The sequence below is a fragment of the Plodia interpunctella genome, chromosome Z (assembly GCF_027563975.2).
Source record: "Plodia interpunctella isolate USDA-ARS_2022_Savannah chromosome Z, ilPloInte3.2, whole genome shotgun sequence".
NCBI lineage: Eukaryota > Metazoa > Arthropoda > Insecta > Lepidoptera > Pyralidae > Plodia > Plodia interpunctella.
In genome coordinates this window covers 12,631,544-12,646,735 of record NC_071324.2, presented here as the reverse complement: position 1 = coordinate 12,646,735, position 15,192 = coordinate 12,631,544, and the positions used below count along the sequence as shown (strand labels likewise).

The 15,192-nt window shown below is 35.7% G+C and overlaps 1 protein-coding gene across 3 annotated transcripts in view; it reads left to right on the top strand.

Annotated features, from left to right (window-relative positions):
• Window positions 1–15,192, top strand: part of LOC128683313 (uncharacterized protein) — a 167,784-nt gene that overhangs the window by 61,251 nt on the left and 91,341 nt on the right. For 2 of the 3 annotated variants that reach the window (XM_053768801.2, XM_053768803.2), the window contains exon 4: window positions 5,916–6,119. The exons of the other annotated variant lie outside the window; for it this stretch is intronic. In XM_053768801.2, coding sequence (XP_053624776.1) covers window positions 5,916–6,119 — 204 coding nt within the window. The remainder of the gene's footprint in view (window positions 1–5,915; window positions 6,120–15,192) is intronic. 3 annotated transcript variants of the gene reach the window in all.

Sequence of the window (15,192 nt, the reverse complement as noted above, 5' to 3'; positions counted from 1 at the left end):
AATCAGTTTTTTGGCTGTTCTCTTCCGTACAGCTTGCTGGGAAAAATTGGCTGATGTTCAAAAACCCAGCTTGTACATTATGTAAGCACTAAAAGAATTCGCGGAAATAACGCCACGTCCTCACTGAAGAGGGTTAAAATGAAGTTATTTATTTACTAGTTCTTGTCCGCTCTTGCTTGGCTTCGCTCGCGTGAATTTATCTGTGATGACGGAACAGACAATGTTTTATATAAACTTTCACCCCCTATTATTAGTCATGTGGGAGTTGATTTTTATGTTTTTATTTATATTTATATTGACGGGGGTCTTTTACTACATACATAGCAAATTTCATCAAAATTGGTCCAGCGGTTTAGCCGTGAAAGCGGAACAGACAGACAGACTTTCGCAATTATAATATTAATATAGATATGTTTTTTACACGCGAATAAAAACTGAAAAATATAGAAATTTGTGTAACAATTTAAGCGCTTCGGAAAGGAGCGAAGCGAACCCCCGCCTCCCGCACCTCACCGTCCCGCTCCCCGTTAGTCCACAACAACCATATTTCATGAACTTGCGTTCTATTGCAAAAAAATCAACATACATGGAATTAGTAGGTACTCCGCTCAACATCAGACCATTGTGTTTGAAATTGAAATTCTCAATATAATGTGCACGTGTATTTCCGCCATAATGAATACATTTAGCTGCCAACTGATTGACTCGCTCAATCCCGATCGCTACACTTTAAAGCGGGTACGGATAATATAACAATGACAGTACACCGAACTTGGCGATTTTGACGTACAGTTTTTATCCTTGCGGTAATAAAACTCTCTTATACAAGCTACGTAATGTCACGTACACGTTGTATGTTAGCATTTTATTTTTCCTATTCGATTCACGTCGACTCTGTGTCCGAGTTCGCCGATAGTGTGTCGTCGGCATTAGGTACGTGAATTCTCAAACGGCTCCGCTCCGCGTACTTTTTCCGTTGAAGCGTAGATTTTGAGTATTGTGATTGTCAATTCATGTACTGCTAAGCTTCTCTCCGCGCGCCGAATCAGTGGAAATTGAGCCTAAGTACCCGCTGAGACGCACAAAGCTTTCGTTCGAATTACAATGATTTATTTTTGGAATGTAGGTCTGTCAGACCTATATCAATGGGATAAGGGATATATTGGAAATGATGAAGAAACATTATCGGTTTTAAACATTTGTTGTGTGTTAACAACAACTGTGCCCAAAAATTTTATGAAAGCCGGAAGAATTATGTTTTACATTAAACGATATGACTACAAGATGGCTGAAAAAGAAACCAACAGTAATCATTTAAAGAGAGGTATATAAGCGAGAATTATCGATCATATGACTCAAAATAAAACGAAGAATATATATGAACAAATCACACAGATTGAGTTTACCCCCAGAGTAAGTGGGAGACTTGTGTTATGGGATACCAACTATACTATATTTTGCACCGTATACTTGATCTTGATAAATCTTTTGGGGAAAAATATCATTTTCCATATTGACCTGACCGGGGTCGAATCTGTGACCTCCGTGTGGCCACGACGACCATTAGTCTTCTGAGGTGGCCAAATAGAGGCATCACTTTTACACATTACACATACCTGATTGCATTCATAGCTATGAAGATTGTTGAGGCATCACGGCTGAGAATGCAAGCTACAAACAATTTCCAAATCTAAAACCAAACCTCGTTTCAAACCAAATTCTCGGCTAAGATTGACCTATTGCGAAACTGTTGTGCTCGTTAGCGATTAAACGACGGGTGTTAAACGCGTTCTTCAATCAACTGAGAATTCCCCACAAAACCAACTGCAGCGATTTGATCCGTGATTGATGTTGATTAGCGCCAGGAATAGTTGGATAGCTTTTATAGACCTTATTTCATGTGACTACGTATTTACGGAATACGGTTACTAAACTGAGCGAATACTGAAGTATAGTTGCTTCAGTATACGTAACCCCTCAGCAACCCAATTTAACTCAGTTTAACTGGCCCCTAAGATTTGAATAGAAAAAGCTATTTCTTATTCATACTACCCATTAAATATACAAGCAAACAGGCATGCGGCCGACCTGATGGGAAGTGGTCACCGCAGCCTACAATCAGGGGTGTATGAATTAATCTTTTCGCGCCCTTTTTGAAGAACTCCATGTTGTATTAGTAATATTTATGGAAAACTATGCTTATTATATAACTTTATATTATGTGCCCTGCTCATGATGTACTGAATAAACATGTATTATAGTTACAGATTTATGTAAAACTAATATTACGGAGTACCTACCGCAATAACATAACATTCAATTAAAGTTGTCGAAAGATCGATAGTTTTATTTTCAAGTTCACCTTGATAAACTATTTATGGTATCGATAGGTCAGAAAGAAGCAATTTATTTATACGTTTTACACATAAAAATTACAGAAAATTATGTATGTACAATAAAACAAGTAAAAATTCGAAAGTCTGTTTTTGATGAAATTTGGTTTATCGCATATTATAGGTAAAGCCTTCTACAGCGACGAACAGCCAACTATCGATACGTGAGCCTAAAAAGAGATAACGCAAATAACAATTAATAAACTTCCAATCAAATATCTAGTTCATTGTTTAACAACAATAGTAACATTACATTGTTACCATCGGGGGATGACCAAGTTTTAAATTGGAAAACATTCCCGACTCGAGTTGTGGTTACTCGATTCCAACTCGAGTAACCACATGCACTCAATATACCGGGTTTTTCACTGAAAATGTTCAATTTACTACTGAACGTTCACTCGATTTTAAAATCGCAATCGGAGGTTGGTTTTGTAAACTAAGTTTACCCGTTTAAGCGGGTTCAATTAAATTACGTTTCTCAGATTTTTCAGCTAACCGCACTTTGATTTTAATAGCTCGCTAAAAAATCCGTCAGTGATGTATTTATTTTGTTTCATATAGTAGGTACTACTTTCATATAGTAGGTACGTAGGTAGAACTTCTTGTAGATAGCGGGATATATGGAAAAATTTCTATTAAATAATTTGTGAGCGGGTGTCGATGAAAATTAAAATAGATGTATGATTGATCAAATGAAGTAGTTTTTATTATGTATAAGAATTTTCGAGCATTCTGACCGCCATCATTACCGTCCTTCGAAATCTTAAAAATCAAAAATATTGATTATTTATTAACACACAGTTTATTATTTATAAGTAGTGAAAAGATAGTGTTGAAGTTCGATCACCGTTATTGGTCCTACGGAGTTCACGCATGATTGCCCAGCCGCCGGCAATTTTACTCTCTCATAATAATATATTTTTTAAATGTACAAAACTCCGCTTCAATATTCCATATTCAGCATTTTTCAGTAGCTGAAAATTTTTATATTAAAAATATTTTCAAAATAATATTTCCACGCATATGAAATGTATTGGGTCTTTTTTACAAGCTTTTATGTAACTTGAAATGTATCTACGTATTTGTGGCGTGTGGTTCCGCCCTGAAATACGACGACTTCTTCACGTGGAATTCGTACAAGTTCACTAAGGGACAAATAACTTGTCAGCTGATAGATAACAATAACATTCTCAAGGAGGGTTAACACAGGCGACAGGTTGTAAAATCACAGCCAATTGACTGATACCGCGGATTTCACGGCGTCATATCCCCGAATACAATATGGGATTATGACTGAGAAAATATATTTGGTTATATTTTAAAGCGACATACTTAACCTTTGATCAAATTGCTTGTGTTGTAACATTTATTCAGAAATTAGACCTTCACAGGCACTTTTTCTCGTCAATTTTTATATTTATAGTTATTTCTCACAAGCTACAAACTACTGGCATTTCGGAACGACCACCGCTGAGAAGAAATGCCGAAAGAAACTCGTTTGAACAGTGTTGGTCCCTATCATGCCAGGGCTTACTATTATTGTTTCTTACAATATTTTTTTCTAATAATATATAAAAGTACATAATGTATAAAAGTACATAGTCAAAAGGTATATTAAAACAGGATATGATTGTGATCAGAGTGCTGATTATAATATATAAATGTATAGGAGCAATATGACTATCATTTTTAACGTCAATTTATTGTGCATAGGGGATTTTGTTATTTATTTCCAACTAATTATGTAAGTTAGCTGTCACTAAATTTAAATTTTCAAAAAAAGAATTAATCAATTTCGTCTTTTTTTTACGAGGATAATTGAAAGAAAGAAATAGGTACATTTTTTTGTCCTCCCATACAAATTAAAAGTTTGTTCTCATAGTTTTCTTTAGGAAATCTTACAGTGTAAGAATAATGTATAGTTACTCGTAGTAGTGAATAGTTAGTAAATTGTCCAGGATTCCGAAAATTAACCTGATAGGTGTTTAATTCTACATATTTATATTAATGTATGTTAATTAACTTTCTAATAAACAATTTAGTTTAAAGTCAGCTATATATTTTTCTGATTTTAGAAATCTTATGCTCTCATCCTCGCGTATTCTCGGCTGCCTCTGAGGCTGCAATTCCATGATGCCTGGGGTCTAAATAAATACTAATCGTAAAATTTTTGAAAGTTCGGCCGTGCTTTTACATCCGACAGCGTAAGGTCATCACTTTTTGAGACTGCTGTTGTTTCCTGTTAGAATCCAAGTTTACGGAGTCCTCAGGATATAGATTGGGTCTAAACGCCAGCTATTGGTAGACGTCAGTATTATTATCAATCACACGGTGTCAGGCTATTTCCACGCGTCCCTACGACGCCGAGTTTCACGGCTCGTCGCTCGCCAAAATTAGTCGTGACGTATTAAGCTGACAAGGTGAATGAAACACACGTGAAGCCTGTGTGCCAAGTACTTGGGGATATATTATATATTCTTGTTACTCGAGTTTAATTTTTTTTAAAACGTATATATCCCACCGCTGGGCAAAGGCCACCTCTTAAATCCTCCATAGGTTTCGGTCCTAAGTCTTTGCACTTGTCACTCTAAAACTTGTCTAAGTTGTTAAATCGTCCCGCTATCGCTCGTAGTTTCAATGCCTGCACTATTCGGGAACTATAACGTCACAACAGATAGTCCAATCAATGGGACATCAAATGGAATTGGAACTATATAAACGTCAAAACGTCCCATCAATGGAGCTACGGAAAAGAACTATAAAAAAGTAAAGTTCGAATTTCAAATTTGATTTTTTTAGCAATGTGGCAAATATTCCTCGTAAAGGTTGTACACAATGTACATACGTTTCTCACCCCTCGCGCTACCATCAGTCATACATATGCATATGTTTATTCAAAGCGAGAGGCGAACCGGAACTTTTGATTCATTACAACATTTTAATTGTTCGATAATTGAAAATGAAACGACCGTAAAAACTCACGCTTCGCTGATGCTGTCCATTTCGAATTATTAATATGAATACCAATCATTTTAATACCAACCATGTGTACAAATAAGTACATGTCTCATTTTAATTATATATTGAAATTATTTTGTATGCTTTACAAATTTAAATCTACGCATGTTATTAATTAAATATTCATGATATTATGAATGATAATAAATTCAGTTCCGTTTCATATCCGATCCGAATGATATATTAACTCCTGCAGTATGCCTGCCATGCATATTGATTGGCGAGGGACATCCTTTGGACATAAAATTTCGAACCAATTCATTTTTTTTTCCTTCTACAATCCATGGTCTCAAAAGCTCCGCTGTGTTTTAATAAATTACAAGAATTTAACCTCATACAGCACAAGATATGACATTGTCCCTTTGACTTTGGCTTGATAACACAGTAGCACCACAAAGCCTATAGATAAAATAAGCGGCATGCAATCACGACCTTCACCTGGGCTGCACGAAGGCCATCCATAACCATACACATGCACTCCTATTCACCTGTCCTTTTCAGGAGGCGCTGCGCGGGCGCAGATGTGCGTCGCTGCGTTCAGCCGCGACGCCGGTGCGCGCCGCCGACGATTCGGGGCGGAGCACACCGTCCGCCCCGGCGCGGGCGTCGCCCTCCCCGGCCGACACACCGGCACCAAAAAAGTCTAACTGGGAAGTGATTGAGCACTTCTCATCGACCAGTCGAAACAAAAAAAGTCCCACAGCCGTAAGTAATTATAATAGTATACTTTCTTCTATATTTAAGCTACTAATACACTAGGCAACATTTGATTATTAGCACAACATATCACTCTGTCTCACGCATTACCACTGACTCGAGTGAAATAGCACATTGATCTCACTCATGCAAATTGTAATGTATAGTAAAGAACGATGTGTTCCACGTCAAATGTTCCCTAGTGTATCTGTTTCTTTATTCGTTACAAGGTTCCTTCCAAAGGGATATCAATATGCATTTTTTATAAATTTGGATATCAATTCCCTTTTAGGGAATTTTTTTTTCTAATAAAAAAGGTAAACAAAAACTTGTAGATGTAGTTAAAGTGTCTGTATTTTCTATTGTTTTCTTCTATTTCGCTCGCCGGCCGCGTTAACTAATATAGGTGATTGAATTTAAATTGTTTTTATTCAGTGTAGTGTTCTATTTCTGTTATTTGTTTATAATTAAAGGAAAAAGCAGACCGCGGTCATCATAATCAACATATAGTTTAAAAAGTATTCGTAACTATAAAATATTGACTTAACCTTGTCAAGGTTTAGTCATGTTTGAGAGTAGACCAGAAGCGAAGTGCGGGCTTTGCATTTTACTTCTCACTATCGAATCGATTCGAAATGAGACGCAGTGAACCAATCACATTGCGGTATGGTTGTCGTTGCGTCACAATGGCGCACTATGATTGGTTTGCTGCACCTCACTGCGAATCGACTCGATGATGAGATGTAAATAGCAATTCTACGAGCACTGATGTAATATTATTATTTTTGTATTGGAAAGCTGTATTTTGCTGCTAATATCATTATACATAATGTTGATTTTCCAAAATCGGTACAATATTTCTCAAGCGAGTTAAATCCCGTTGACATTGTAAATTTTATTATTAGTAAAATCTCATGCAAATTTTCAATCTTGCACCAACCATGGACCCTCCTCCCCCTCCTCGTTGTAAAAATTATAATGCATTCGCACTATAATAACCAAACTAAAATGCCACGCAAAAACCATTCACGATCCTCCTCAATTTAATCAGCCTCCTGTAATTCGCCAACAAATTTGGATTTGGGAAATTTGAGTGGTGCTTAGTGCTTTTTTTTTTGTTCAATGTTGGCAAAGTGCGAGTCGAACTTACGCTCATAATTTTCAGTACCTACAAATAATAGAAACCACTCGGAATCCGATCCATTCCGAATAAAAAAGATATACTATAGGTATAGATTCGTCAATTGAAAAACATTAAATAATCAAGTTAATTTATTCAGAAATTAGACCTTTTCAGGCACTTTTTCACGTCAAATTTTCTCAATTAGTAATTTCTCATAAGCTACAAACTACTGGCATACGATACTCGTGCCACATGTCAAATTCAAATTCAAAATTCTTTATTCAATTTAAGATGATATACATCACATATTGACGTTAAAAAAAGTTACTTAAACTAAATCTACTGCCGGCTTCCAAAGCGCAGGTGAAGAAGAAGCAGCGCAACAAACTTCACCGCAGCCTTTTCTCCAACTTTACATATATTAAAAATTAGGAGGACGAATTTAAATCATTATTAAAAATGTCAAAATTTGAATATTTTATATAAAGCTAAATATACAAAATGTACGTAATAATGTCATAAATCAATTACATATGTTATGACGATACTGCACCATGCTTGGGCCAAACATTATTGTCGTTCACATAATCATCAGATTTGTAATATGCCTTTTTACAAATTACTTCCTTTATATAATTTCTAAATTTTTTGTCATGAGTTTGTATACCAATCCGACTCATAGTAGTTTTCACTTACCAGAACTTGCTTTCGGTGAAGGAAAACATCGTAAGGAAACCTGAACACTGGTTGACAGTTTAAGCTCAATAGTATATATGCGACTACTTGCCAATAAATGTCGGTATGTAGTAAAAGCGAGGTCGTGTACTTTTAAGCTACTTAAAATCTGACATTAGGAAAAGATGGGAAAAAATGTATCCATATAGAGAGACAATGTATCCATATAGAGAGACAATGTATCCATATAGAGAGACATATTTCTAAGTATCACTTATCGAGGGATAGATCCATTAAATTTTAACGTTCGTTCCAAGACAATAAAATTAGCAACACGTAATGGATTACGTGACCTCGTTTGAACCCTCTGGAGTAGATCCTCTTCCATCTCACTCTGAGAACCCGTTTGTCGTGTGGTTCTCACTGGACCTACATGGTTGGACCCAAAAGCAAAGAAAATCCCGACTGACCAAATTTACAAGACATACAGATCAGAATGTGTATTAATTGTTAACACTATTGCCTTTTTCAAATAGGTTATTTATTTTAATCACAAAATAGAATTATACTTAACAATAAATACACAAAAAATATATCAATGTAAACTAAAAACTATCTATATTAAATATAACTTATAAATGAAAAATATGGTGATTTTATCGAAGAATGCTGACTTTATTCAAGTCGCCTAAAGATATCTGACATGACTTTTACGACTGCCTACCACGTTTCGTGGCAAGATGCATTCAGACTAATGAACTTAAATTATCAAACAGGTTTCTTTCTGCGGATGCAATTGGTGGTTTATGAAAATTACTATATATTAGTCAAATTGGTATTTAAATCAAAATAAAATTATTTAATAATAAATTAAGCCTACACAGAGGCACTTTTTCACGTCATATTCTAAATTAAATGATATTTTACTACTAGCATTTCGGAACGACCACTGCTGAGAAGAAATGCCGAAAGAAACGCATTCAAACAGAGTTGGTCCCTATTATGCCAGAAGGGCTTTTTTAAAATATAAATTTATGTATAATTTTTTTTTCAGTAATATAACAACGTAAGTATACAGTAAAGCACATGGTCAAAAGGTATTACTGAAACATATTATGATTGTGATTGAGTACTGATGAAAGGAAATATATATATGTATATATATATAGAGCTGACCAGTCCTCTCGGCTATGCAAACTCATGTGGCACGAGTAGGATTCGAACCTGTGTGTTATGAAATAATGATACATATACTTTTATGATTCTATCTCTTTATAAATTCTATGTTCTACCAAAAAGTAAAAAGTTATCAATTTCTTCAATTTCACATTAATTAGAAACAGCCTCGACCGCCGATAGGCCATAAGATCATTCCTAATGGGGTTGACGGATGTTTTTAAAATAACATCCTCTTTAAAATTTCGAGAATACTTTATACGCGGTTTCGAGACGTTATAGCCTCAAATACAACAGATACTTTAAGTATCTAATGGGGCCAGATCGGACTGCTGTATTTTACGACCAATGTATGTTTAGGTCAGTCCACTAATCTTTTTGAAGGTCCATTTTTTATATACATAGGATTACTTGGAAAATCCCAAACAACTTGGACCCACAAGTAACGTTGTCTCGCACATACTTAAGACGAGTCTAGCGATCCTATCTCTCACCTGAGCGTTTTCCGGGTTATTTCCCAGCCATTGAGCGTTGGAGTCCAGTGTCCGTTTTCCCACTTTTTCGTCTCCAATCCGCAAGGTGATCGGCATGCCTTGTTGTCAGAGACCATGTCGCTTTTCAAAAGGATAGTATGATTAATGGCTTAACTACCAATAAAATACCAATGATTTTCAGATGGCAATAAATCTGTATACTATACAAAATTTTAAAAAAATGTATGTAATAATCTAAGTATTTTATAGTGTTTAAGGGTTGAAAAACGTTTAATAAATTGTACAGGCGAGTGCCTAAAAAAAATTTGACGTGAAAAAAGGGTCTAATTTCTGAATAACTGATGTGATTTCGGCCGGTAGATGTTCCTCTTGAAATAGTTGTGTTTTTTCTCTGTCCGATAGTGGGAGGCCTGTGTTAGCAATAACAAACTAGATAAGGAAGAAAATACTGGATACAGAGGGCGAGGAACAGAGGAAATAGACTTTATTTAGTTTATAGACGTGACGGAAAAACCAATCCCTCTCTGTCGTCCGTATGAAAATATATTGCCGTGGCGCGACAGCAAGCGCATGAAAGAGATGTTAATATATTTGCATAATAAATGATAGTGATTTGTGCCAGGTTTAGGGTCTACACCTGTTTTATATTATTCTAAGTCTATCCCTTTTTGTGTCTATTATTAAATATGTTTTATTAGTTTCTGTAAAGTCTTTTAAAATGATTAAACATTTAGTATTTTTAGGGTTCTTCAAAAGGCAAAACTGTTTAATAGTCTCTTTGTTTAGAACTATTTATCTCGGGAACGCATCTTTTCTTCAGAATTTTGTCCGTGTACGAAACTATAGGTAGGTACAGATTCGTAACGAGTTTACGAGGTTTTAGAGGAAAAAAAGTACAATTTTTACTCAACAATACATACGAGTACAAATAGAAAGACCTACAGGATGAAAAAAACATTGTTCAAACCACAGTGTAATGTTCTAATATCAGTGGTTCTAACGTTATAGTATTCTAGAATATTATTTACATCATAACATAACATGATTATTTATATAAAGCTTCTATTACACGTAAACAATACTTAAATGACCACCGCGCGGCTTTTGTTTTGTCACAATGTGTGTCAGATAAGGCACATATTGTTTTGGTGCCACTGTCCAGACTGTGACAATTCAATGGGATATACGATATTCTGTCCGAAATCATTGGACAAAAGCACATACCTATATAAAGCGACGATAGTACAACCAGGCACGCGCAAAGAAATTGTTTATTCATGTTGGATATGGGGCAAAGGAAGGCCAAACACTCGTATGTTAACTTTGAAATTAAAATCTTCATTTTAGCGTAACGCGACTCTCATTGATGGTTGTATCGTAATCCCATAATATGGCTACATATATCTCCCTCGTTCTTTTCATTCATCACCTCTCATTCTCTCACATTCGTTTAAAAACCATAAAACAATGCACCGGCACATCCATCCACCGTTTAGAAACTATTAATCCCAAACATGGATTTAGTAAACACTACCCACTAATTCCATGATTCCAATTTTTTAACCCTCGGTACGACCTTTCTTCGGCCGGTTTCTGAGGTTATAGGTACGCGCGTAAACTCGTGAACGGTTGTCAACGGATGATGGTTAACTTGACTCTTGTTTGTTTCGGCTATTTAATTATATCCCTCACTATCGGAGAACAGTTCACCAAATTTAGCGGTTACAACGTACATCGCTGGTTTTTATTCCTTGAGGTAAATAAAAGCACTGATACTTTTGTGCACCAGCTGCCTCAATCAAATCTTTGTAGAAGTTATTGTTGCCTTTCAGCTGTGAAGGCATGTGTTTCTTAATTGCCTCGTACGACATCCATGGGAAGATTTCGAGTGGTCCTATAGTATCAGGGACTACGCGTCCGCATTATTTACCTAATACTTAAAATGTCCACCAAAAGCATCTTTATTGAGGTACAAAACTTATCGGGCGAATTATACCGAAATGGAAAAAGTTGCGGAAATTTTTTTCCCTTACCTCATTCCTATTTACATTTATAAGGGTATAAAAGGGATGTGAACGACACTCGGAAACAGTCAAATACTTGATACATGGAACTTTTTTCAATTTCGTAGCAAAAGGCTCATTTGAGATCGCTTTTTATCGTTGTCATCGATTGATTATCATATACTATTTAGCTGACGCATATCCGCTGGTTTGCTCTTGTGGGAATTCAGATTTATAAAATATACTAGATGTTGCCCGGGACTCTGCTCCCGTGGGAATTTTGAGATAAAATATAGCCTTGATCAATCTTAGATACCTTTCTAATGGTGAAATAATTTTTGAAATCGCTTCGGTAGTTTCGGAGGTTACCCGCCTCAAACATACAAACTCACAAACGCTTACCTCTTTATAATAATAGTTGATTTATAAGGGCCCCGCGCGTGGCCTAATTTTATTACAATACTTATTTGCATTACTCAAACGTCTAATGCCTATATTTTTCTTAAATAAACATCTTTTTTCCGAAGAATTATTATGCGAACTAATTTTAGTTCAAAAAGACCCCCTGAAAATAGCCAATTATCGAAAAAATAAAAATTTATTACATTGTTAGAAAGGGACATTTTGATATTTTGTAAAAATGATTTTGGGGATGAGATTTTAATTCAAGACCTTGACTAAAGACCAATCTATACATACAAACGTAACTAACCAATGTCGGATTATGATTCGGTTCACGCTTTTATGTCCATTACATTCGAAACGTGTTTCAACTATTCGCAAATTTAAAAATTAATTACATAACGTTTTTCTGCAAAGTAAAAATTATTTCTCACTACGTAATAACTTTCTATAATTAACCTATATTTCGAGCCATACCTTTGTGGGCTCCCGGCCCTTTACATATATTCATGTGGCTTGAAACTGAATTATTTAGCTGAAAGTAATGCGTCTTCTTCTTGTCTCTTAGTAAACCTTTTTGAATGGGGTCGACATAATGTTACATTATGAATAATAGTGAATACGTGAGAATTATAGTGAGTGAGAGAGAGAGAGAGAGACTAGTAGGTCTTTATTACCATTAAATAAGAACGTGCTATCGTATTGATAAAAAACCCCGGAAAAACCAAACAAGTTTGAAAAATATCTGATTTAATTTCTATTTATTTTATTTGTACATAACATAACAGTGTAAATATAAAATTAAGTTAATTTTTTTAAAGCCTGTGAAGTTTCACTGCTGGGGAATGGCTTTTCCTTTCCTTCGCCATCAATCCCTGTCCATTGCGTAACACCTCAATTTTTCATTTTATTCTCAAAAAAATTAAAATCTCGCACACTGATTCCGAAACTGACAACAACAACACTGAAGACAAATCATGGAGCAGCTTGGAAACTGTTTCCCGTAGTTCTTTCGTCTCGTTTCTAACACATCACTGTTCTCTGGTACACAGAGTACAATATTGGAAATCTTTTCAAATCAAGTACACTTTGGCTTTCGCCCATTCTTTGCACATTCACGGCGGCTCGGCAAATATGTCGCACCCAAAAATTGGTTCATACCTACTCCCTCACCATTGCCAAACACTGGGTCCTGTGCTCACATCAGCCGATTATCAGGTTAACCTACATTGAATAAATGATTATATTGTATGCAAGTAATGATACAAGGGGTTTAAAAAGCTGATAGGCAGCAGCAGTAGAGTATTGACGTCAGACAAGGCCTCATCAAGGTCGTGACCATGGTCATAAAAATCATGTGGCGTTACAGTTGGACAGTTATGACGAAACTATATATGGTTTCCATTTTTATCCACAAAATGCCGGTCACGGCACCCAAAAAGTTAATATTCAATGCCTCAACAAGTAATTTATTCCAGGCAAAACATTCTAAAGGGAACCAAAATATAGAATAAATATTTGTGGGATAATCCATAATTTAACCACTACCCGCCCCCTATTCAAATGCAAAATGGTTTTCGATATGGCAACACCAAAATAATAAATCTAGGGAAAGGTTTTCACGGAAAATTATTTGAGCTTAGTATTAATTTGTACCTAAAGCTTATTTCACATTGCTAGAGTTTAATCATAGTTTTCTTTACTACCAAGCAGGTAAACAAGCATGCGGTCTGGTGGAAGGTGGTCACCGCAGCCTATAGATGTAATACCAGAAGTTTCATACGAGCGTTGCCTACTTTGTGGCCTAGAATTTTTTGTAAAGTGACTTAATTCCTGTACCTAAGTGAGCAGAACAAAGACTGTTCACAACTAAATCCATGATGTGATTACACATGAAACTATTAAAAAAAAAAAAAACATTTTTTTTCATCTTGACCGAGGGTCGAATCTAATCTATCGGCCCCCAGCAGTCCGGCACGACGACCATAAGGCCACAGAGGTTGTCACAATCAGTACAATATTGAGGAATACGTTACAAAGATAGCCACTACACGTCGCCTTACGTATGAATAAAGCAATGTCGACCCCACTTACTAGAAGCGTCGGGTCGACATTATTGTATTCATATACCGATGTCCACTTTATGTGGTCGAACCCCCGGGCTATGTGGGACATGTCTCCCACCTACGTCCCAACCAATATTATATGCGAAAGTAAGTTTGTTTGTTACGTCTTCACGCATTATTTGCTGAGGCAATTTTCTTGAAATTTTGTATTCATATAGTTTGATGTACGGATGACTACATACGATGGATATGTACATAAAAAATAATACAGCCATTTAGTTAATCAGTCGTAGTTTAGACAAAGACTTCTTACAGTCTTGGTCGTTTTCAGATGTAGTCATTCCAGCGATTTGGTGAATTTGTGGACTTAGTCATGATGAAAGTAACCCAAAATATCAACATGAACTTTAAATGGAAATCTTGAAAGTGTATTATAAGTTTGTTTGTTACCAACCTCTTCACGGTCTACATATTCAACCAATTTTCTTGAAATTTTGCATTTATGTAGTTTGAATTATGGAGAAGAACATAATAGTAAACTCAGATGACGAAATCAAATCTTATCTTTGTTATATTTTGAAGGACGTCGAAACTCGCGCCGTCACCCATGTCCCAGAACTTACACACATCATGTTTCCATGTCGGGTCTAAATGGGCTGGAAACTTTGTTTCGGATGTGCCGAGTAACAGACAGTTAATTAATCCAAGTACTTAGTTGCTGTTAACTTTAATAGCGGACTCCGTACTCATTATACTCTCATTAATTTTACAACCAAAAGACCTTTGGTGGGTCTCTATTGTTGAATTTTGTTAGTGACATTGAGATTCCGTACACGAAATGATTACGTTTTAATATTAGCTGTTGCAGGCGACATTTAGTAGCCTGGATCACACTCTTTCTCTATGTGTCTCAACAACGAAAATTATTTCAATACAATAACCCATTTTGACATAAGAGAATGATAAACAAACACTTTAACATTTATTATAGCACGCGACTTCTCCTACGTGAATTGCCATCCCAATAAATAAATCGAAGTAAATTTTCAGTGTTTTTAGGGCGTATTTTGCAACACGATCCCCAATCTCATTAAAAACAAATGAAATGTCATATTATTCATTTTACAAAAATATTTTTTCATA